This window comes from Coregonus clupeaformis, chromosome 29, assembly GCF_020615455.1.
Source record: "Coregonus clupeaformis isolate EN_2021a chromosome 29, ASM2061545v1, whole genome shotgun sequence".
Classification (NCBI taxonomy): domain Eukaryota; kingdom Metazoa; phylum Chordata; class Actinopteri; order Salmoniformes; family Salmonidae; genus Coregonus; species Coregonus clupeaformis.
In genome coordinates, this window is record NC_059220.1 from 32,354,409 (window position 1) to 32,378,660 (window position 24,252).

General features: G+C 49.3%; 1 protein-coding gene across 2 annotated transcripts in view; it reads left to right on the forward strand.

Moving 5' to 3' along the window:
* LOC121545046 (peroxidasin) overlaps positions 1 to 24,252 on the forward strand; it is a 99,303-nt gene that overhangs the window by 68,013 nt on the left and 7,038 nt on the right. For both annotated transcript variants that reach the window (XM_041855403.2, XM_045209163.1), the window contains 12 exons: positions 1,552 to 1,669; positions 1,794 to 1,963; positions 3,048 to 3,320; positions 3,536 to 3,811; positions 5,230 to 5,342; positions 5,799 to 5,955; positions 6,602 to 6,710; positions 9,575 to 9,732; positions 10,840 to 11,846; positions 12,013 to 12,509; positions 12,614 to 12,748; positions 12,920 to 13,128. In XM_041855403.2, coding sequence (XP_041711337.2) covers positions 1,552 to 1,669; positions 1,794 to 1,963; positions 3,048 to 3,320; positions 3,536 to 3,811; positions 5,230 to 5,342; positions 5,799 to 5,955; positions 6,602 to 6,710; positions 9,575 to 9,732; positions 10,840 to 11,846; positions 12,013 to 12,509; positions 12,614 to 12,748; positions 12,920 to 13,128 — 3,222 coding nt within the window. The remainder of the gene's footprint in view (positions 1 to 1,551; positions 1,670 to 1,793; positions 1,964 to 3,047; positions 3,321 to 3,535; positions 3,812 to 5,229; positions 5,343 to 5,798; positions 5,956 to 6,601; positions 6,711 to 9,574; positions 9,733 to 10,839; positions 11,847 to 12,012; positions 12,510 to 12,613; positions 12,749 to 12,919; positions 13,129 to 24,252) is intronic.

Below are 24,252 nucleotides of genomic sequence, written 5' to 3' on the forward strand. Positions count from 1 at the left end.
TCTGTCTGTGTGTCTGTATGTGTGTGGAGTAAAGTCTGTTTTAAACAGTGGAACCATTCCACTCTCCTTCTCTCCCCCTCTCTCCACTCCCTACTCACCCCTCTTCTCCCGTCCGTCCTCTCTCCTCTACTTCTCCTCTACCCTCCTCTCCTCACCCATCATCTCCTCTCTTCTCTCCCTCCTCTCCCTTACCTTCTCCCCTCCTCTCTCTCCTCTCTGCTCCTCTCCCCTTTTCTCCCCCGGCTCTTCCTCCATTCCCCGTATAAATGAGGGAACAATGTGCAGCGGGCCGAGCAGCTGTCAAAACAACAGGGCCTGTGGATGAAGTGCCACCTCCCTGCTGGCCTGGCTACCCACTGGCCTCCTTCCCTTCCCTGTCCCTTCTCTGCCCTGGGCCTATGGAAGAGCAGGAGCCAGGGCTGGGTTGCCATGTTTGGAGTTAAGGGAAGCAAACAGTGTAATTAGTGCCCTGTGCCAATGTGGTCTAATGTGGAGGTGGTGAGAGAGAAAAGAGAGCCGGGCTGTTATATGCAGTCTGAGGTTACTGCTTCCCATCGGTCTTGTTTCGGCTGCTGGTTGGCCTGCTGGGCTGGTTGGTGGTGGAGGACCTGGAAGGCCCAGAGCAGACAGATTTATGTCTTGGCCTTTCCCATGTGCATGGTTTGTGCGTTAGGAGAGAGGGGAGAGCTGTTGGACTGGAGGGCCTACTCTATGCTCTCTAATAAATGTGTCTGCCACATGTAAACAAAGGGGCATGTGTGTGTTTGTGTGTGCACGCGCATGTGTGTATGGATTGGATGATGTATGTGCACCTAAAAGTGCCAGTCTGCCAGAGAGGACAGAGTATCTGAGGAGGCAGCAGCCGGAAGTCCAGCACCACCCATGTCCTAGCACACACAGGGTGGCTGACTTATTTGTGGAGCAGTTTAACTATTTCCTCACAGGAGGTGATTTGTGTGTGTGGGTGTGTGCCCCTGTTTCCATCCCTGATCCTAACCAGAGAAGCCCCCACATCAGGCCCCCTCACAGCGCCCTCAGCATACGTCCACAGGGCCAATCTCAGGAGAGCAGTGTCCTCTCTCCGGTCCATTACTCTGGCCGTAGTCATATCAGACCAGCAGAGAATAGAGACATGACTCTTGTCCTGAAAGGAAATGGTTCTGTATTTATGTGGCTGGTCTGGTTGCTTTATTGTTTTGCTTCAACCTGTCTTTATCCCTTCCTCTTCTCATCCTCCTCTCTTCCTCCTCTCTTCCTCTTCTCATCCTCCTCTCTTACTCCTCTCATCCTCCTCTCATCCTCCTCTCTTCCTCTTCTCATCCTCTTCTCATCCTCTTCTCATCCTCCTCTCATCCTCCTCTCTTCCTCTTCTCATCCTCCTCTCATCCTCCTCTCATCCTCCTCTCTTCCTCTTCTCATCCTCCCCTCTTCCTCCTCTCCTCCTCCTCTCATCCTCTTCACTTCCTCTTCTCATCCTCCTCTCTTCCTCTTCTCATCCTCCTCTCTTCCTCCTCTCTTCCTCCTCTCCTCCTCTCCCTCTCTCCTGTGTAGAGGTGCCCAGGATCACGTCGGAGCCCCAGGATGTTGACGTGACGTCGGGGAACACTGTGTACTTCACCTGCAGGGCCGAGGGAAACCCCAAACCACAGATCATCTGGCTCAGGAACAAGTAAGGCCCGCTCTTCAATGAGGATATCAACGTTGAAACAGTTGTTCAACTTTTGTTCAGTAATGCGTCCTATACAACATATTGTACGCACATTAATATGGAATTGTATTTTTCTCCCTGTCAGTAATGCTCTGAACATGCATGACGACTCTCGTCTGAACCTGCTGGAGGACGGTACCCTGATGATCCAGGACACGCGGGAGACGGACCAGGGAGTGTACCAGTGCATGGCCAAGAACGTGGCTGGAGAGGTCAAGACCTCCCAGGTCACACTCAGATACTTTGGAGCCCCCTGTGAGTGGATCCCTCACATTATGTAACACATGTTGGAATATTTAAATATCCTTCCTTTGTCTCTTCCATGAAGTAGTCACTGCCTGCAAGCTCAACACTGTACAGCTTTCCCTTATCCAATCGTATTTGCTTCACAACGTCCCATTGTATTCAGACAGGGCCCATTTCAGTGAAGGAAGAAATGTGTGGTAAAAAGCATTCTGTTCAATGGAGAGAGTTCGAACAGCGGGGGTTGAAACAGCAATGACCATAGCTCTGTGTGCATATTGTAGAGAACAGTGGGGTTGCCATTTAGGTCAAAAGTCAAATAATTTAGAGGTCGCACCAAGCTGCCGGGCGAAGAAATCACACTGCGTTCCATGAGAAAAGCATTTCCCTCAACAGCCTTGTTTGTTCCCCTGACGACCACTGTCACCCCAAGAGATTAGCCGGGCTGTCTCCAGATGACCAGGGGTCATTGTCCGGGTGACGGATGGTTGCTGGGCCGACTCTACTTACAAACTGCTCTGAGAACAGCTGTTGACTGTTTCCTGTTTCTTTGATTTTAAAACGAGAGGACAGACAGTGTACATATTTCCTATAGCCCCGGGCCCACTGTAGCAGTGGGGGAGGGGTCAGATATAAACAGAGTTTGTCTGAGTTCATGGGCTGTATTATGTAAGTGTGCTCTGTGCTTCTTGCTCCCTTTCATTTGTTCCTCCACACCTGACCGATGATACCCCTCATAGCCTGGTTCCTCTCTAGGTTTCTTCCTAGGCTTTCGCCTTTCTAGGGAGTTTTTCCTAGCCACCGTGCTTCTACACCTGCATTACTAGCTGTTTGGGGTTTTAGGCTGGGTTTCTGTACAGCACTTCGAGATATTAGCTGATGTAAGAAGGGCTATATAAAATAAAATTGATTGATTGATTGATTGATTGATTGATATGGTCATGTGTAGGGCAACATGTTTTTCCTGGTCAGATCAAGTGGTCAGGAACAACTCTTGACTTTATGTAGGAAATAATATACTTCTTTCCACCTATGTTATCACTTAGATACTTTGTCTCAATCTTCCTCTGTCTCTCCTTTGTCCTCTCTCCCTCAGCGCGACCCAGTTTTGTGATCCAGCCCCAGAATACAGAGGTGTTGGTGGGGGAGAGTATCACCCTGGAGTGTAGCGCTACAGGCCAGCCCCAGCCCCGGGTCTCTTGGACCAAGGGGGACCGCACGCCGTTGCCCACCGACGCCCGTATCAACACCACCCCGTCTGGGGGGCTGTTCATCCAGAACGTGGTGCAGGCAGACGGGGGGCAGTACACCTGCTTCGCCTCCAACAACGTGGACACCATCCACGCCACCGCTCACATCATCGTACAGGGTGAGTAGCACCATCGAGGTGTACATGGACCAAGTTATTAAGCAACAATGTACATTATCATTTGTTTTCAATGAAGAACCATAAGTGTAAATTGTATTTGAATGGTACAGATGTTTGTGTCTGGTAAGAATTGCAGACATCTTATACAGGACACTGTTGAGAGAACATGATCTAACTTGTTTGTTTCTAACGCTCCTGTCGTTCCTGTTGTCCAGAGACCCCCCAGTTCACAGTGACCCCACAGGACCAGTCGGTGTTGGAGGGTCACACGGTGGATTTCGCCTGTGAGGCCAGCGGCTACCCCCAGCCTGTCATCGCCTGGACGCGGGGGGGCAGCCCCCTGCCCCAGGACCGACGCCACCTGGTCCTCTCCTCGGGCACGCTGAGGATCGCCCACGTGGCGCCCCACGATGAGGGCCAGTATGAGTGCCAGGCCGTCAGCCCACTCGGCACAGTGCGCACCGCCGTACAGCTTAATATCCAGCAGAGAGGTGAGACCGATCTCTACTCTATACCCTAACAGGATCCAGATGTTATGCCTGATGTATGAATATTTTATCAATCTGCATGCTGTTATGATTGATGTTTGAATTATGAATGAATGAAATGACAATTGTGTCTAGAATGGTAATTATAGGACATTTCGTTTTAAGCACTTTTCGAAACATCCAAGGACACTATGTCAATGTTGACAAGTGTCAAGTGAATGCCATCTGTGACATGATAATTATACTGCATCTTTATGTAGGCTAGAAGGGAAAAGGGTTTCAATGTATTATTGTAAGGGCCTCTCCAAGTGCTCATAGGCTTTTTAAAAGGAGTCAAGGGTCGTAAAGCTCGAGAGGGTGGGAGTGACGATACACAACCTCTCAGCCTGAAATCAGAGAAACAATTCCTCGACATAGTACAAAAACTAGTGACAGACATATGGCTGGGTCTCTCTCTCGCTCTCTCTCTCTCTCGAACAGAAATGACAGGCTTGTAGTTGTAAATGGGATGTGGAGCAGAGCGGGGCAAGAAAGCATGGCACTCTGTAATCCCAGATGGCACCATGTTTTCCATGTAGTAATGGCTGTTAACATGCAGAAAAGTACTGTAAACCATTTACAACACTGTAAACCATTTACACACAACCCCGAGACAACCCTGAGCAACACTTTAGTGTGTGATGGCTGCTTAAACACAGTGCGACTTTCAGCAAGCGAGACAGAGAGAGAGGGAGACAAGGAGAAAGATGGCTAGTTGGCTACATTGACATACATGTTTTTAGCCTGACATGATAGGGTGTGTTCAGAACATTATAGTATTTCCTAGCCTAGACTTTCCTAGTCTGCTTGGATAGCTTGGGAACAGTTCATCTGCTTTAAACCTCAGGATCCCTCAGGGCTTAGAGGGCTTTCCTCAAACTGGGAATGGTATCTTCCCATGACCAGGTGGCTAGCCGCAGGGGTTACACGCCCGCCATTGGGGAATTTGAATTTTTACTGGGAAGAGGAAAAGCACCTCCCCAGCTGTGTGTGAGAGAGATGAGTGGTCTAATCCATGTTCACAGGGACACACTGAGGAAACTCTCTATGCCTTGGATGAGAGTTGATCTTTGAGTGTTGTGTGTCAATTAAAATCTTCAGCTGGCCCCTGTTAATGTAATTAGAATAGAGATTTAATAGGACGTGGAACTTGAACATGCGAAAAAAGTGTGTGTGTTTGTGTGCGTGCTTGCATCTGTCAGTGTGTGTGTGTGTGTGTGTGTGTGTGCACATACTAGCATGAGAATCATGTCAGTGTTTGTTTTGACAGGCTGAGAACATTAGGATGACAATGTGTTGTACTGCATTGGGATTCATTTCACTACACTGTGAGCTGCTGCGAGCTTTGATGTAATCATTAACACATGTTTTTAAATCATCAGTAACGCCTGTTTTCACAAATGCTCCAAGGGACGTGACTGTGGAGTCTGGCACGGACGTCCAGATTCCCTGCAGCGCTCAGGGACAGCCCGAGCCTGTCCTCACCTGGAACAAGGTTAGACACCTGTCACCTGGTCACCATTTACTGGTCACCACGGCAACACCGTTGTCCCATCGCCGTGGCAACAAGGCTAGCATAGCCAGGCTCTAGCTGAGGACAGGGGATGGGGAGAGGGAAGGGGAAGGAGGGCAGGCTGCTCAGATCAGGAAATGGCTGTTAGTAACTTTCCCAATATTATTAGGCCTATATGTATTTAAAAAGTGATTTTGTACAGCCTAGAATATCACAGCTTATTGTAAAACATAGCCATATATCCCAAGCTGATTTGAAAGACTCCATGTAACCCGACCCAGTCAGGCCTGACAGACCCTATGACTTTGACATTGTAACTCAAGACAGTGCCCTACTGTCAGGCTTTATGGCAGTGTTGTTCCCTGTTTGACCCCTTAACCCCACACTAGTCCATACCTCCTGACCTTTCAACCCCTGTCTGTTCCGGCAACGCTGCAGGACGGCGTCCAGGTGACGGAAAGTGGGAAGTTCCACATCGCCCCTGAGGGCTTCCTGGAGGTCAAGGACGTGGGTCTAGCCGATGGCGGACGCTACGAGTGTGTCGCCCGCAACCCCATTGGCTACCAGTCCGCTAGCATGGTGCTCACCGTCCTAGGTAAAACGTAGCTAGAGTATGCTAAGCTATGCTAACACTAGTCGTGGAGAACTATAGGCTCTGCAAGCTTTGGTTCCAGCCCTGCTCTAACACACCTGACTCAGATGTGTTTTTGCTGGGCTAGACCCAAAGCCTGCACACACCAAGGCTTTGTGATGGCTGTACTGCAGTTGTTGTAACATGTAACACAATGGGTTGGGCCTACTCCTCAACTCTAGCCTCAGTGTTGCTTATTTGCCCTGGCCTGCCTGTGTGCTGTCTCGTGGCAGTTGCTAGCTAGCGTGCTGCCAGTGAACTGTGACCATAATGGGTTGATGTTGGACAGGTCTGCAGCCCACACATCAGACACTCCATGTTTTACATGGCACACTATAGAACTACACTACAGTCTGCCAGAAATGTGTTCTGTTCTCTCCAATCTCCAGGGTTGTGATACACATGTACAGCAGTGCCCAGCTCTATATGGTGTAATCACCCAGTTAACTTGCTCTCTGGGGAGAGGATTTTAAAGCCTTTAGTTGAACTTATGTTACCTCATGCTGTCTTGACCATGACAACGAATGACATACGCAGTTGAAACATCTGGTGTCAGTTTATGGCGAATAATTCGATCAGTATTAGTTGATTTTTAAATTATATTTTGCAGTGCCTCCAGTGAGTAGGCAAGGGGACACCTTTGTGACATCGTCTATTGAAGAGGCCATCCGCAACGTGGACAGTGCCATCGAATCCACCAGGAGGCATCTGTTTGATGGGTAAGTCAAATGCCTTTTTTAGTCCGAAGGTTGGAATCAAACTTATGATACTGAGCTTTGTTGAATTATCATTTCTGAAGCCTATCTTGAGTTGTGCTTTGTGTGTGAGTGCTTTCAACTGATGATGTGTTTAACAGGAGCATGTTTCCATACACACACGCACGCACACACACACACACACACACACACACACACACACACACACACACACACAGCCAGCTAGCTGGGGAATTCCAGCTCTGTTCTAATGACAAGCCCAGGAAGAAAAGTTGCCTCTGGGCCCACAGAGCTCAGTGGGTTCTATGTGACGTGTCTTTGTGCTCTGTGACTGGCTGGCACGTCCAGGCATCCTCTGAAGGCTGTTTACACAGCATGAGGGCGGGGTTGCAATGCTCTGTCCGATGCGAGTCATCATCACTATATCAAAAGGATGACTAGCATATCAAATATTCTTGATTTGGATGCTTTAAATACTACAGTGAGGTAAAAAAGTATTTGATCCCCTGCTGATTTTGTACGTTTGCCCACTGACAAAGAAATGATCAGTCTATAATTTTAATGGTAGGTTTATTTGAACAGTGAGAGACAGAATAACAACAACAAAATCCAGGAAAACGCATGTCAAAAATGTTATAAATTGATTTGCATTTGAATGAGGGAAATAAGTATTTGACCCCCTCTCAATCAGAAAGATTTCTGGCTCCCAGGTGTCTTTTATACAGGTAACGAGCTGAGATTAGGAGCACACTCTTAAAGGGAGTGCTCCTAATCTCAGTTTGTTACCTGTATAAAAGACACCTGTCCACAGAAGCAATCAATCAATCAGATTCCAAACTCTCCACCATGGCCAAGACCAAAGAGCTCTCCAAGAATGTCAGGGACAAGATTGTAGACCTACACAAGGCTGGAATGGGCTACAAGACCATCGCCAAGCAGCTTGGTGAGAAGGTGACAACAGTTGGTGCGATTATTCGCAAATGGAAGAAACACAAAATATCTGTCAATCATCCTCGGCCTGGGGCCTCCATGCAAGATCTCACCTCGTGGAGTTGCAATGATCATGAGAACGGTGAGGAATCAGCCCAGAACTACACGGAAGGATCTTGTCAATGATCTCAAGGCAGCTGGGACCATAGTCACCAAGAAAACTATTGGTAACACACTACGCCGTGAAGGACTGAAATCCTGCAGCGCCCGCAAGGTCCCCCTGCTCAAGAAAACACATATACAGGCCCGTCTGAAGTTTGCCAATGCACATCTGAATGATTCAGAGGAGAACTGGGTGAAAGTGTTGTGGTCAGATGAGACCAAAATCGAGGTCTTTGGCATCAACTCAACTCGCCGTGTTTGGAGGAGGAGGAATGCTGCCTATGACCCCAAGAACACCATCCCCACCGTCAAACATGGAGGCGGAAACATTATGCTTTGGGGGTGTTTTTCTGCTAAGGGGACAGGACAACTTCACCGCATCAAAGGGACGATGGACGGGGCCATGTACCGTCAAATCTTGGGTGAGAACCTCCTTCCCTCAGCCAGGGCATTGAAAATGGGTCGTATATGGGTATTCCAGCATGACAATGACCCAAAACACACGGCCAAGGCAACAAAGGAGTGGCTCAAGAAGAAGCACATTAAGGTCCTAGAGTGGCCTAGCCAGTCTCCAGACCTTAATCCCATAGAAAATCTGTGGAGGGAGCTGAAGGTTCGAGTTGCCAAACGTCAGCCTCGAAACCTTAATGACTTGGAGAAGATCTGCAAAGAGGAGTGGGACAAAATCCCTCCTGAGATGTGTGCAAACCTGGTGGCCAACTACAAGAAACATCTGACCTCTGTGATTGCCAACAAGGGTTTTGCCACCAAGTACTAAGTCATGTTTTGCAGAGGGGTCAAATACTTATTTCCCTCATTAAAATGCAAATCAATTCATAACATTTTTGACATGCGTTTTTCTGTATTTTGTTGTTGTTATTCTGTCTCTCACTGTTCAAATAAACCTACCATTAAAATTATAGACTGATCATGTCTTTGTCAGTGGGCAAACGTACAAAATTCAGCAGGGGATCAAATACTTTTTTCCCTCACTGTACATATTTATTTTAAGAGTTGTTTGTAAGGAGAAGGGAATGTGCTTTGCTTCATTGGCCAAGTATGCATCTAAATGATAGCCATTTGTTTTGATTTGGGATTGGATATGATACCTGTAGAGGAGGCACCTGGTATTGCCCTGCCTGGCTTGAACTGACCCAAGGCATGTGTGCTTGGTTGCGTGCATTTGTGCGTGTGTGTGTCCGTGCATGCGTGAGTGCCATGGTTTATGAAGGCTGCGTTCAAAGCACCTCATAAATAACGATGCAGTCATTGGGATGCTATGAAAGAAATGTGATGCCCATATAAGGAAGTGAAAGCAGGTTTATTCCCACACCTACACTTGAGATGGATTATGAGATCAACTAGCTAGTGTTTACTTTTTTCACTCACACCCGTTTGTTATCGGTGAGGAGAATGTGTGTGTTGAGAGGAGTTTTATTGACTGTGCTTATCTGAACTCTTTCATCTGCTCATGTCATTTGGGTCAGGAAGGATGTTTTCACCATTCACTCCTGGTAGACAGATTAGAGTTGTTTTCCCTGGCAAGAACAAAGAAGGGCTGTAAACATTTCCATCTCTCAATCCAAAAGACTTGCAGGCACAGGATACACAGAAATCAGCATGTGACAAACAATATTTGAATTATTACTATAAACAGCCTTTTATGTGTTCTCCATGGTGAGTGATACTGTAATAATCTCTCTCTCACTTTCTCTCTCTCTCTCTCTCTCTCTCTCTCTGTCTATTTCTCCCCCTCTCTCCCCATCTCACTGTAGAAATCCTCGTACCCCTGGCGAGTTGCTGGCCCTATTCCGTTACCCCAGGGACCCGTACACAGTGGAGCAGGCTCGGGCGGGGGAGATCTTCGAGCAGACCCTGCTCCTCATCCAGAACCACGTCAACCAAGGCCTCATGGTCGACACCAACGGCACAGGTGAGACAACAGACATTGCCTTATTTAATAAAGATGACCATCTCTGTCACATAAAGCTCTGGTTTGGAGTTAGCAGACTATCTATGCAAAGTGAAAGTGAAGAGGACATGCGAATCCACAAACATTCCAATGTGTTAGCAGTTGACTGGATGCTCATAAAGTATTTTACTAGCCATGCGTCATCCTGTATAATGGCAGCCGAATGTGGTCAGTTGCCACGGGTGAAAGCCATCCCAGATTTGGCCGGTCCAGGGAGGTGTCCAATGACCCAAACAAGGGGACTGGTCCTCCATATTAAGGATTTATGGTACATAAAATGCTCATGTTAATGTGGCTAAGGTTTAACAGCCATGCAGGCTAAATGGACCAGTTGTGTGAGGTAATGGAGAACACTGGCTGATATAAGGCTGTGGTGCTACAGGCCTCAGATGAGTGAGTGAGAGAGAGTGAGTGAAAGAGAGCGCGAGAGAGAGAGTGAGCGAGAGTGTGAGAGAAAGAGAGAGAGAGAGAGAGACAGTGTTTTCACTGGTTATGACAACAGTCAAGTGTTCATTGTTACACTGGCCCCTAACTTTTGTCCGTCAGCAAAAACAATGTAGCCTGTTTGGTTTATGTCTATGTGACCTGGCACACCACCTAGCACTGCTACCCTGTAGGTTGTGTATGGCTGGATCGATTCTGTGAGTGACCAGAGAGGTGGAGGGGTGGCATTTTGGGGGAGATGGGAGGGGTGGTGGGTGTTGCCGTTTGCTCCACCAGCTGGCTGCTGACAGGAAGTCTCACTTTTCCCCATTGATTTGAGCTACACAAGGCCCCCCACACACACACACTGGAGCTGTAGCTCATGCACCGGAGCAGTAACACAGGAATTGTTACGTCTCTGAGCGAGTCAGGACATGTCAGAGGAAAACTCAAATCTGTGCCCTCAGGATGCAGGTTTAGATTCCCAGGGAAAACATAACCTACATGGTGCAATCAGCAGTCTCCTCTGTTAGGTGGAACTATAAAGTTAATGTAGTAGTGTAGTACACAGCCCTGTGCTTGTCTTCTCTGTATGTGGCCTTATATCCTCACTAAATAACCTATTTTCCCTCCCTTCGTCCCCAGCGTTCCGCTACAATGACCTGGTGTCCCCTCACTTCCTGGATGTGATTGCCAACCTATCAGGCTGCACGGCCCACCGCCGCTTCAACAACTGTTCTGACATCTGCTTCCACCAGAAGTACCGCAGCCACGACGGCACCTGCAACAACCTGCAGCACCCCATGTGGGGCGCCTCCCTCACCGCCTTCCAGCGCCTCCTCAAGTCGGTCTATGACAACGGCTTCAATCTGCCGCGCGGCGCCAGCGGCCGCCAGCAGAACGGCCACGCCCTGCCCCTGCCCCGCCTCGTCTCCACCACCATGATTGGCACGGAGACCATCACACCCGATGACCGCTACACCCACATGCTCATGCAGTGGGGGCAGTTCCTGGACCATGATCTGGATTCCACCGTTGCCGCCCTCAGCCAATCACGTTTCTCTGACGGCCAGCTGTGCACTAACGTGTGCACCAACGACGCTCCCTGCTTCCCCATCCAGTTCCCCCCGGGTGACCCTCGACAGGCACGCAGCGGGGCACGCTGCATGTTCTTTGTGCGCTCCAGCCCCGTATGCGGCAGCGGTATGACATCACTCCTCATGAACAGCGTGTTTCCACGGGAACAGATCAACCAGCTGACGTCGTACATCGACGCGTCCAACGTGTATGGCAGCTCACGCCACGAGTCAGAGGAGGTCCGGGACCTGGCCAGTCAGAGGGGTCTGCTGAGGCAGGGCATCGTCCAGCGCTCTGGGAAGCCCCTCCTACCCTTCGCCACGGGGCCCCCTACAGAGTGTATGAGGGATGAGAACGAGAGTCCTATCCCCTGCTTCCTGGCTGGAGACCACAGGGCCAACGAGCAGCTGGGTTTGACATCCATGCACACGGTGTGGTTCAGAGAACACAACCGCGTGGCTACAGAACTGCTCCGACTCAACCCACACTGGGACGGAGACACCATCTACCACGAGGCAAGGAAGATAGTTGGAGCACAGATGCAGCACATCACCTACAACCACTGGCTGCCCAAGGTAAGAACCTGCACTACTCCCTCATAATATAGATCTACTATTCTCTCATACTCTAACCAAGAGTTTTGTGAAAGGTCTTCAGATTGATGAAAGGTACTGTGTCTGTAAGTAATGATGTTGACTATAATATTGATGATGATGAAGATGATTTCCCCCCCTCCCTCAGGTCCTGGGTGACACGGGGTTGAAGCTGATGGGCGACTACCGCGGCTACAACCCAAACATCAACGCCGGCATCCTCAACGCCTTCGCCACGGCCGCCTTCCGCTTCGGACACACCCTCATCAACCCCATCCTGTACCGGCTGGATGAGAACTTCCAGCCCATCCCCCAGGGCCACATCTCCCTGCACCGCGCCTTCTTCTCCCCCTTCCGCATTGTCAACGAAGGGGGTATCGACCCCCTGCTGCGGGGCCTGTTTGGTGTGGCGGGGAAGATGCGCGTGTCGACCCAGCTGTTGAACACGGAGCTGACCGAGAGGCTGTTCTCCATGGCTCACGCTGTGGCACTGGACCTGGCCGCCATGAACATCCAGAGAGGAAGGGATCATGGGATACCGCCTTACAATGACTACCGTACCTTCTGTAACCTGACCTCGGCACAGAGCTTTGATGACCTGAGGAACGAGATCAAGAACCCCCAAGTCAGGGAGAAGCTACAAAGGTACTTTTGCTATAAGGCTTTCAGGAAACTCACCCCTGGATAAATAAAGATTAAATTACCATATTACCTTATCAAAAACAATCTGTATTTTTGTCCTTCTCCAGGCTATATGGCACTCCCCTGAACATTGACCTGTTCCCTGCTCTGATGGCTGAGGACCTGGTTCCTGGGAGCCGGCTGGGGCCCACCCTTATGTGTCTGCTGGCTGCCCAGTTCAAACGACTCAGAGACGGGGACCGGTGAGCTCACATCCCCTCAGCTACCAATTCTAGTCAGATTCATTTTACTCATCCCTTACACATTTACAGGAGGATGAGATAGTTACAGAAGGGTAGCCTTTGTCTTTATGGTGTGTTTACATGTAACAGATAACTAGTGTAACCCTCCCTCCTCCTGGGTTGTGCTACCAGGTTCTGGTATGAAAACCCAGGTGTGTTCACCCCAGCCCAGCTGACCCAGCTGAAGCAAGCGTCTCTGACAAGGGTGCTGTGTGACAACGGTGATAACATCACCCGTATCCAGCAGGACGTGTTCAACGTGGCAGAGCTGCCCCACGGATACGGCAGCTGTGACGACATCCCCAACATTGACCTGCGCATGTGGCAGGACTGCTGCGAAGGTGGGTCACATGGAATATAAAACACATCTTTCACATTTATGCTCTGTCTTGAATGACTCCTTATTCCCTAGATATACTGTTTGTCGTAGCTATATGGCTTTGTTCCAAAGTAGTGGTCTGTAGGAATGGGGAGTTTCTGGGCTTGGTTGTGTTGATGCTGTGTTACACACTTGTGGACTGTGGCAATGGTACAAACCTCATCAGTCAACTTCCTCTTCTCCTTGACTTCATCAGAATGGAAGGATTTTTAGAACTTACTGCTTCCATCTTGCATACAAATAGAGAACACTACCAAGACTGTTGGTACTCAGGGTTACACAGGGTCAATGTTCGGACGTTTAGTTCTGTGGAATGTGTAGTCAGAAGCAGCAGGACAAGACAGGCGTCCAGTTCTCTGTCATGTTGTGCTAACATTTTATTAGGAGGCACCTGACTAGGCTTTGTAATAATAATAATATAATATGCCATTTAGCAGACGCTTTTATCCAAAGCGACTTACAGTCATGCGTGCATAATTTTTTTTGTGTACGGGTGGTCCCGGGGATCGAACCCACTACCTTGGCGTTACAAGCGCCGTGCTCTACCAGCTGAGCTGGTCAGTACCCCACAGTGTTTGAGACAGCATATACAAAAGCTTGACTTTGTTTTGTGTGTTTGTCTGACAGTGCTATCTGTATGACTGCTGTCATGTGAAAACATCAAAGCAAGATAAGATAGTGAAGAGATGAAATAATAAACATGTCTTCAGGCTTCGTCTTCTCACAGTGAAAAGGGGCATTGACTAGCTAGATTGGGTCCCCAGTTGTGGCTGTATAGGGTAGGGCTTGCCTATCTTTTGAATGGATTAGTGGCTCAAAACTGTGCCTTTGATCAACATTAGAGTAAATGCAATGGGTTATTTAGCTGATTTTGGTAGTTTGTTTGTCGTGAGAGATGAAGAGAATCAGCTACCTCTTCTGTTGCACCCTACTACCCTCTGACCCCAGCACTGCTATTACATTACCAGGCTTTTTAAGAGACATTACCATGTGATTGTAGGGGCTAGAGATTATATTGAGAGAAAAAGCCCTGATGTTGTTCATTTTATCCCAGGGTTCCATTTACTAACCAAGTAGGCTACACTGGGATGACAGTAGGTACCAGTTTGAGAGCTTTCAGTGGGGGTTTGTCTCGCCTCATCCACTTAAAGATATTGTTTGGTTAACGTGTCGTCACATGTACGAGCAGCGCAGCCAATTCACCAATTTACTGAATTACATGGGACACTTATAAAATGAAGTTGTCTTCATCCAAAACATGCAGTAGTAGACCATGATATTGGAAATTCATGGAAAGTTGGAATTGGTGTCTGGGGTGCAGAGGTTTTCATATTTGGAGAGCAGCTGAATGTTCCGTCCAACGAACCCCTGAGTGGATGACTCTGAGCCTCTTATTCTGGGTGGCTGGGTTAGAATACAGGACTTCTGTGAGCAGTGGGCTATTACACATAATAAGCTATTTGCTCCCTACTGTGAGACACTCCAGTCGCCATGCATTTTCCATTGGCTCATTTGAATGTGTTGGATGAAGGCATGAGTTGCACTGAGTTAAAAACAGTTTTTTATTCAGGTGGATACTGTGATGCGGTGGTTCCGTGTGGCTCAGTTGGTAAAGCATGGCGCTTGCAATGCCAGGGTTGTTGATTCGATTCCCACGGGGCACATGTACCAAACATTTATCTACTCACTACTGTAAATTGCTCTGGATAAGAGCATCTGCATCCACACTTTTATTGGTCATATGTGCCGAATACCATGAATGCTTATTTACGAGCCCATTCCCAACAATGTAGAGTGAAAAAGTAAGAAAAATATTTGCAAAAAAACAAAAGGAAATAGTAACACAATAAAATAACAATAGCGAGGCTATATACAAGGAGTACCAGTACCGAGTCAATGTGCAGGGGTACAAGGTAGTTGAGGTAATTGAGGTAATACAGCATGTACATGTAGGTAGGGGTAAAAGTGACTAGGCAATCAGGATAGATCATAAACAGAGTATGAAGTGTGTGAGGTGTGAATAGTTTGTCTGTGTGCGTGTGTGTGTGTGTGTGGCATCAATATGTGTGTGTTTTGTGTATGTGAGCGTATGTAGTGTGTGTGTTGGAGTGTCAATGTAGTATGTGTGAGTGGGTGGGTATAGTCTAGTGAGTGTACATAGAGTCAGTGCAAGAATGTCAGTTGAAAAAAATAACAACAACAAAAAATTCTACAAAATGGGGTCAATGTAAATAGTCCTGATAGTCATTTCATTGATTAACTGTTCAGCAGTCTTATGGCTTGGGGGTAGAAACTGTTCAGGAGCCTTTTAGTTCCAAACTTGCCGCTCCGGTACCGCTTGCCGTGCGGTAGCAGAGAGAACAGTCTATGACTTGGATGGCTGGAGTCTTTGGCAATTTTTAGGGCCTTCCTCTGACACCGCCTGATATAGAGGTCCTGGATTGCAGGGAGTTCAGCCCCAGTGATGTACACTATATATACAAAAGAATGTGGACACCCCTTCAAATTAGTGGATTCGGCTATTTCAGCCACACCCGTTGCTGTCAGGTGTATAAAATCAAACACACAGCCATGGAATCTCCATAGACAAACATTGGAAGTAGAATGGCCTTACTGAAGAGCTCAGTGACTTTCAACATGGCACCGTCATAGGATGCCACCTTTCCAACAAGTCAGTTCGTCAAATTTCTTCCCTGCTAGAACTGCCCCGGTCAACTGTAAGTGCTGTTATTGTGAAGTGGAAATGTCTAGGAGCCACAACGGCTCAGCCGCGAAGTGGTAGGACACACAACGGTACTGCTGAGTGCTAAAAATCGTCTGTCCTCGGTTGCAACATTCACTACCGAGTTCCAAACTGCCTCTGGAAGCAACGTCTGCACAATAACTGTTCGTCGGGAGTGTCATGAAATGGGTTTCCATGGCCGAGCAGCCGCACACAAGCCTAATATCACCATGTGACATGCCAAGCGTCGGCTGGAGTGCTGTAAAGTTTGCCGCCATTGGACAGTGAAAATCACGCTTCACCATCTGGCAGTCCGACAGACGAATCTGGGTTTGGCGGATGCCAGGAGAACGCTACCTGCCCGAATGCATAGTGCCAACTGTTAAGTTTGGTGGAGGAGGAATAATGGTCTGTGGCTGTTTTTCATGGTTCAGGCTAGGCCCCTTAGTTCCAGTGAAGGGAAATCTTATCGCTACAGCATACAATGACATTCTAGATGATTCTATGCTTCCAACTTTGTGGCAACAGTTTGGGGAAGGCCCTTTCCTATTTCAGCATGACAATGCCCCCATTCACAAAGCAAGGTCCATACAGAAATGGTTTGCCATGATCTCAACCCAATCGCACACCTTTGGGATGAATTGGAACACCGACTGCAAGCCAGGACTAATCACCCAACATCAGTGCCCAACTTCACTAATGCTCTTGTGGTTGAATGGAAGCAAGTACCCCGCAGCAATGTTCCAAAATCTAATGGAAAGCCTTCCCAGAAGAGTGGAGGTTGTTATAGCAGCAAAGGTGGGACCACACTGCCAGGTCTCTGACCTCCTCCCTATAGGCTGTCTCATCGTCATCAGTGATCAGGCCTACCACCGTCGTGTGGTCGGTAAACTTAATGATGGTGTTGAAATCGTGCGTGGCCACGCAGTCGTGGGTGAACAGGAAATACAGGAGGGACTAAGCACGCACCCCTGAGGGGCCCCTGTGTATAGGTTCAGCATGGCGGATGTGTTGTTGCCTACCCTCACCTCCTGAGGGCAGCCCGTCAGGAAGTCCAGGATCCAGTTGCAGAGGGAGGCGTTTAGTCCCAGAGTCCTTAGCTTAGTGATGAGCTTGGAGGCCAGTATGGTGTTGAACGCTGAGCTGTAGTCAATGAACAGCATTCTCACGTAGGTGTTCATTTTTTCCAGGTGGGAAAGGGAAGTGTGTATGGAGTGCAATAGAACAGTGGTTCCCAAACTGTGGGTGTGGTCTCCCCCCCCCCCCCAAAAAGGAACTCAGTCCAGCTTTCAACTTACTCTTGAAAGTTGTAATAGTAGAATGCACAAGGTGCAATTTCGAAATTGGGTAGTGCATCATCAGTTTTCCTCTTGTCATGTCAGTCATTGCATACCATAGAGAGCTACTTGTCCAGATCAACTGTCAGCTAACGTTTTTTAGCTAAGTTTTTTAACCCATAGATTGTTGTAATGTTTGAGTCTCTCAAATATCATATGAATGTAACGATCCCGGCAGTCTGAGTCGGGTCCTGTCTGTGGACTAGTTTTTCTGCTCGTGATCTCCAGTTTCCCGAGGGTTCTGGAACGCTCCGGGGAGCTCTCTTGATTTCCGCACCTGCATCCCATCAGCAATCTGCACACCTGGTCCTGATCATCACCCTTCTTAGGCTCTGGCCTAACATCCATTCCCTGCCGGATCGTTAGCCATGAACAGTAGGTTTACCAGAGTATCAGTCTTAGAGCTTCTAGCGTTAGTTTTGTTGTTTTGCACCTTGTTGGTTTATTGTTTACTTACCTCCGTTTTGTTCCATCTGCAGTCACCCGTCCGGAACCTTCATCCAACCTCTGCCTGGTGGTCGGCGGCTGCCGAGCCATGATTGGATCAACCACTGCACCCCCAACAACTAACCAACGCCGCCCGCTCTGTTCCCTGGATTATTCAGCATCACTCTTGAATTTGTAAATAAACACTCACCTTCGTTTCAACTTACCTTGTCCTGGTCTGCTTCTGGGTTCTGGCTTTGTAACTCGTGACAGAACGATCCGGCCAGTAATGAACCCAGCGGACCTGGACTCTGTTCGCCATGCCATTACCCATCAGGAGAAGATGTTGGGCCATCATAGCACGGAGCTACAGGAGATCGCGTTGGCAGTTCGGAACCTTTCTACCGGTCTGACGGAGGTCCAGAACCAGCGCAAGTTTCCGGTGGAGGATCCACTACCGGTTTCACCCATCTCGCCTGCCGCGTCTGGAGCGGTGTCCTTCCGTGAGCCCAAGGTTCCGACACCGGATAAATATGAGGGGGAGCTGGGAAGATGCCGTTCTTTCCTTATGCAGTGTGGGTTAGTGTTCGATCTACAGCCCTACTCTTATGCCACAGACAAGGCTAGGATAGCCTTTGTGATTGAGTTGCTGCGTGGTCGAGCGCTGGAGTGGGCTTCAGCCGTTTGGGAACGACAAGACCCCTGCATGGCTTCATACCAGGGGTTCACGGCCGAGATGAGGAAGCTTTTCGACCATTCCGTCCGAGGGAGGGACGCAGCTAGGCGCCTGTTTTCGCTTCACCAAGGAACTCGCAGCGTGGCCGACTTCGTGATCGAGTTCAAGACGTTGGCTGTGGAGAGTGGGTGGAATGAGGAGTCTCTGCAAGCGGCCTTTTACCAGGGTCTGTCGGAGCAGCTCAAGGATGAGTTGATCTCCTATCCGGAGCCTAGTGACCTGGACAGCTTGGTAGCCTTGTCTATTCGGGTGGATAATCGAGTCCGAGAGCGAAGGAGGGAGAAGCAATGGGGTCCGTCCAATCGATCAGCTTCTCAGGTTCCAGTCGGGTCGGGGATTGGACCAGAATACGTCGATCATCGTCCACCACACAGGATTAGTGGAGAGGTCCTGTCTCCCGATTCTGAACCCATGCAAGTGGGGCGGCACGGGTTAACCAAGGAGGAGCGTCAACATAGACGTAAGACCAACTGCTGCCTCTACTGTGGTAGCTCGGGACATTACATCTCCACTTGTTCCCGGCGGTCGTCAAACTGCCCGGCTCGCTAAAGTTGGGAGGACTTTTAGCGAGCCAGTTTCAACCTCTCAGTACCTCTGTCAGACCCCGTTTCCCGGCTACCCTTGTGAACAGGAATCAGAGCTTAGCGATTAACGCTTTTATCGATTCAGGTGCCGATGGAAGCTTTCTTGATGCCGAGTTGGTGGAACAGCTGGGGCTTTCCAAGGAGCAATTGCCGGAAGCCATTGAAGCGACCACTCTGAACGGCAGTAGTCTGGCACGTATCACGATGAGGACTGAACCGGTTAAGATGCTGTTGTCGGGGAATCATTCGGAGATGATTTCATTCTTCATTCTGCCGTCTTCCCATGTTCCTCTGGTCCTTGGATACCCCTGGCTGAAGGAACACAATCCCACGTTCGATTGGGTGACGGGCAAGGTAACGAGTTGGAGCCTTGATTGTCATGCTAACTGTCTCAAGACTGCCTGTCCCCATTCGGTTCCCAGTCAGGTGATTGAGGCTAAACCCCCAGATTTGTCCCTGGTTCCCGAGACATATCACGATTTGGGGAAGTGTTCAGTAAGCAGAAGGCTCTGTCACTCCCTCCCCACCGACCATATGATTGTGCCATCAACCTGTTCCCTGGAGCTGTCTACCCCAAGGGAAGGTTATACAGTATCTCCCGCCCTGAACGTGAGGCTTTGGAGACCTACATCAAGGAGTCCCTAGCTGCTGGTCTCGTTCGTCCCTCGTCATCACCCCTGGGGGCAGGATTCTTCTTTGTGGGTAAGAAGGATGGCTCTCTTCGACCGTGTATTGATTATCGGGGGTTGAATGACATCACGGTCAAGAACAAGTATCCCCTGCCCTTGATGAGTTCTGCCTTCGACTCCTTACAGGGTGCTACGGTGTTCACCAAGCTAGACCTACGCAATGCGTATCACATGGTCCGGATCAGAGAGGGAGACGAGTGGTTGACGGGTTTCAATACACCGATGGGTCACTTCGAGTATCAGGTGATGCCGTTTGGACTGACCAATGCTCCAGCGGTATTCCAGAGTATGGTGAACGACGTCCTGAGAGATATGATCGGTCTCTTTGTGTTTGTTTACCTGGATGACATTCTGATCTTCTCGAAGGAACCTTCCGACCACGTCCAGCATGTCCGGCAGGTTCTGCAGCGATTGTTGGAGAATCGCCTGTTCGTGAAGGCCGAGAAGTGCGAGTTTCACGCCCACACGACATCCTTTCTCGGGTACATCATCTCCAGGGGAGAGATTAGGATGGACCAGGAGAAGGTTAGAGCGGTTCTGGAATGGGCCCAGCCCGGTACGAGATTGCAGCTCCAGAGATTTTTGGGGTTTGCGAATTTCTACCGCAGATTCATCCGGGATTACAGCCGTGTGGCCGCTCCGTTAACGGCCTTGACTTCCAGTATCAGGAGCTTCAAGTGGAATCCGGAGGCGGATCGAGCGTTTCTGGATTTGAAGAGGCGATTCACCAACGCACCGATTCTCTCTCAACCGGACACGGCCCGTCAGTTCGGTCGTTGAAGTGGACGCGTCTGATGTGGGAGTTGGCGCCATCCTGTCGCAGCGATGCTCCACGGACAGTAAACTCCATCCCTGCGCCTACTACTCTCGTCGCCTTTCGCCTGCGGAGAGGAATTACGATGTGGGTAACCGGGAGCTTCTCGCGGTGAAACTTGCCTTGGAGGAGTGGCGCCACTGGTTGGAGGGGGCGGAGCAGCCGTTTATTGTCTGGACTGACCACAAGAATCTTGCTTACGTGCAATCGGCTAGACGTCTCAACTCCCCGTCAGGCCAGGTGGTCGTTGTTTTTCGGACGATTCAATTTTTCCCTGACGTTCCGACCTGGATCTAAGAACGGCAAGGCGGACGCCTTGTCTCGGATGTTCTCCAAGATGGAGGAGAGTGGGTCCAAGACCGAGACAATTCTCCCCCGGAACTGCGTCGTGGGAGCTGTTAGGTGGAAGATTGAGGAGGAGGTGATGGCGGCTCTTCGGACGCAGCCCGGTCCCGGTAACGGTCCACCCGGTCGGTTGTTTGTGCCTGAGTCGGTTCGTCCTGCGGTCCTCAAATGGTCCCACGCCAGCAAGATGGCTTGTCACCCTGGCGTGGCTCGGACGATGGCGTTTCTTCGCAGACGTTTTTGGTGGCCTGCCATGGCCGAGGATACTCGGGGGTTATGTTGCTGCCTGTCCAGTGTGTGCGCAGAATAAGAGTACCAATCGGCCCAGCTCTGGACTACTTCACCCCCTTCCTATTCCCCGGCGACCATGGTCGCATCTGGCCCTGGACTTTGTCACTGGGTTGCCCGCTTCTGAGGGGAACACGGTCGTTCTGACTATCGTGGACAGATTCAGCAAGTTCGCCCACTTTGTGCCAATTGCCAAGCTTCCCTCTGCCTCGGAGACGTCCGAGATCCTGGTTAGGGAGGTTTTCAGGGTCCACGGGTTGCCCAGTGATATCGTTTCCGACCGTGGCCCTCAGTTTACCTCTGCTGTCTGGAAGTCCTTCTGTTTGGCCATTGGAGCTACAGTCAGTCTCACATCTGGTTTTCACCCCCAATCTAATGGTCAGGTGGAGAGAGCCAACCAGAAGATGGAATCCACGCTACGCTGCCTGGCCTCTTCCAACCCCACCTCCTGGGTCTCTCAGTTGCCTTGGGTTGAGTATGCCCACAATACTCTCCCCTACATCTGCCACTGGGATGTCTCCCTTCCAGTGCCTGTATGGCTACCAACCTCCCTTGTTCCCTTCTCAGGAGAAGGAGCTCTCAGTGCCTTCTGTTCAGGCCCATATTCGTCGTTGCCACCGGACCTGGCATCGGGCCAGAAAGGCACTCCTTAGAGTTTCGGACCGGTATCAGCTCCAGGCGAATCGTCGCCGGATCCCCGCTCCCACCTACACCATCGGAGATAGGGTCTGGTTGGCCACACGGGATCTTCCTTTACGGACTGAGTCTAGGAAGTTGTTACCGAAGTTCATTGGTCCGTTTGTGGTGGAGAAGGTGATCAATCCGGTGGCAGTTCGACTCAAACTCCCGAGGACGCTCAGAGTCCATCCCACCTTTCATGTCTCCTGCCTCAAGCCTGTTTTCCTCAGTCCTCTGTTGCCTCCTCCGCCTCCTCCTCCTCCTCCTCGGATGATCGGAGGTGGTCCTGCCTACACGGTGCGACGCATCATGGATTCCAGACGGCGGGGCCGGGGTTTCCAGTATCTCGTGGACTGGGAGGGGTATGGTCCTGAAGAGAGGAGTTGGATTCCGCGGCGACAGATCCTAGATGCTGACCTCATCCGTGACTTCTACCGCCTCCATCCTGGCGCTCCGGGAGTCCGCCCGGTGGCGTTCGTCGGAGGGGGGGTACTGTAACGATCCCGGCAGTCTGAGTCGGGTCCTGTCTGTGGACTAGTTTTTCTGCTCGTGATCTCCAGTTTCCCGAGGGTTCTGGAACGCTCCGGGGAGCTCTCTTGATTTCCGCACCTGCATCCCATCAGCAATCTGCACACCTGGTCCTGATCATCACCCTTCTTAGGCTCTGGCCTAACATCCATTCCCTGCCGGATCGTTAGCCATGAACAGTAGGTTTACCAGAGTATCAGTCTTAGAGCTTCTAGCGTTAGTTTTGTTGTTTTGCACCTTGTTGGTTTATTGTTTACTTACCTCCGTTTTGTTCCATCTGCAGTCACCCGTCCGGAACCTTCATCCAACCTCTGCCTGGTGGTCGGCGGCTGCCGAGCCATGATTGGATCAACCACTGCACCCCCAACAACTAACCAACGCCGCCCGCTCTGTTCCCTGGATTATTCAGCATCACTCTTGAATTTGTAAATAAACACTCACCTTCGTTTCAACTTACCTTGTCCTGGTCTGCTTCTGGGTTCTGGCTTTGTAACTCGTGACAATGAATACAAATTAGACATGGCAAAATGTATAGAATTGCAAGAAAATTAACTTTAAAACTGCAACATTTTCTCTGCACCCGATGACAAAATGTGAAGAATGCAGGAAATAAGCTTTAAACCTGCAAAATGTTCTCTCCTTGCCAACAATAGGGGTGTGAACAGTTTTTGTCATGTACAGTGCTTGTGCCCATAGACTGTAAATAGAAGTGGCTCATGCGCAGGGGGGACATGGGATGTTCCCCAATGCTGGAAGGGGGGCCTGAGTGAAAAAGTTTGGAAACCACTGCAATAGAGATTGCGTCATTTGTGGATCTGTTGGTGCGGTATGCAAATTGGAGTGGGTCCAGGGTTTCTGGGATGATGGTGTTGATGTGAGCCATGACTAGCCTCAAAGCATTTCATGGCTACAGATGTGAGTGCTATGGGGCGGTAGTCATTTAGACAGGTTACCTTGGCGTTCTTGAGCACAGGGACTATGGAGGTTTGCTTGAAACATAGATGTAGACTGTAATATGGTAATTCATCAAGTAATAGTGAAATTAACAAATGTCAGAAATAGAAGTCAAGAATGCCATTATGGCTGTATCAAAATCAGCCTTGGACAACCGCCAACTAGTTTAATCAGTCCTTGCAATGCGCTCAGATAATTCCCCTTGAGAATTTAAGAGCCAGTCCTAATGATTTTGGGATTAAATATATGACCGTGGTTTAATAAATGGCGCTCTGTGTCTCTTATCCTTAGATTATTGTTTTTGTTTCCTCTCTTGGATCTGACTCTGGGTCAGCCTTCACAAATGAACATGGGAAAAGACAAGCTAATAAACAATGAATATCCTGTCAGTGGAGAGGGTCAGAGGAGAAGAGGACAGAGTAAATACATTTTCACAATTAATTCATCTCTCAAATACATCACTACAGTTGTTAGTTTGCTAACTAGCGAATTTTTTGACATATCATAGACATGGTATAATTCAAAAGATCTCAACAGAAGACATGGTATCAAGAACAAGATACAACTAACTGAAACAAGCCACCTACGATTCCCCACATGGCAGCTTCCTGTCATTGTTGCTAACTATCTGACCGTTCCGTTCAGATTCATAACAACATACGGCCTTCCAGAGTTGTGGACTCGAGTCATATGACTTGGACTCGAGTCTGTCTCAAGTCACAAATTTGATGACTTAAGACTCGACTTGATAGAAAATAAAATGACTTGGAGAATCAAGAATCGGGACTCGATTTTGACTTGAGACTTGAAATTACCCTGCCAGATTTTGTAATGTTTTGTCACTCATTTTGTGGCACAGAGTCTACGTGGATGACTCTACATGCAGCCAGAGACAGTAGCCGCAGCATCGCCCTTGTAAAAAAAACATCCATGTTGCAACAGATTGGCTAGTGAAACACACACTTGGCACTCTGATTGGACCAGC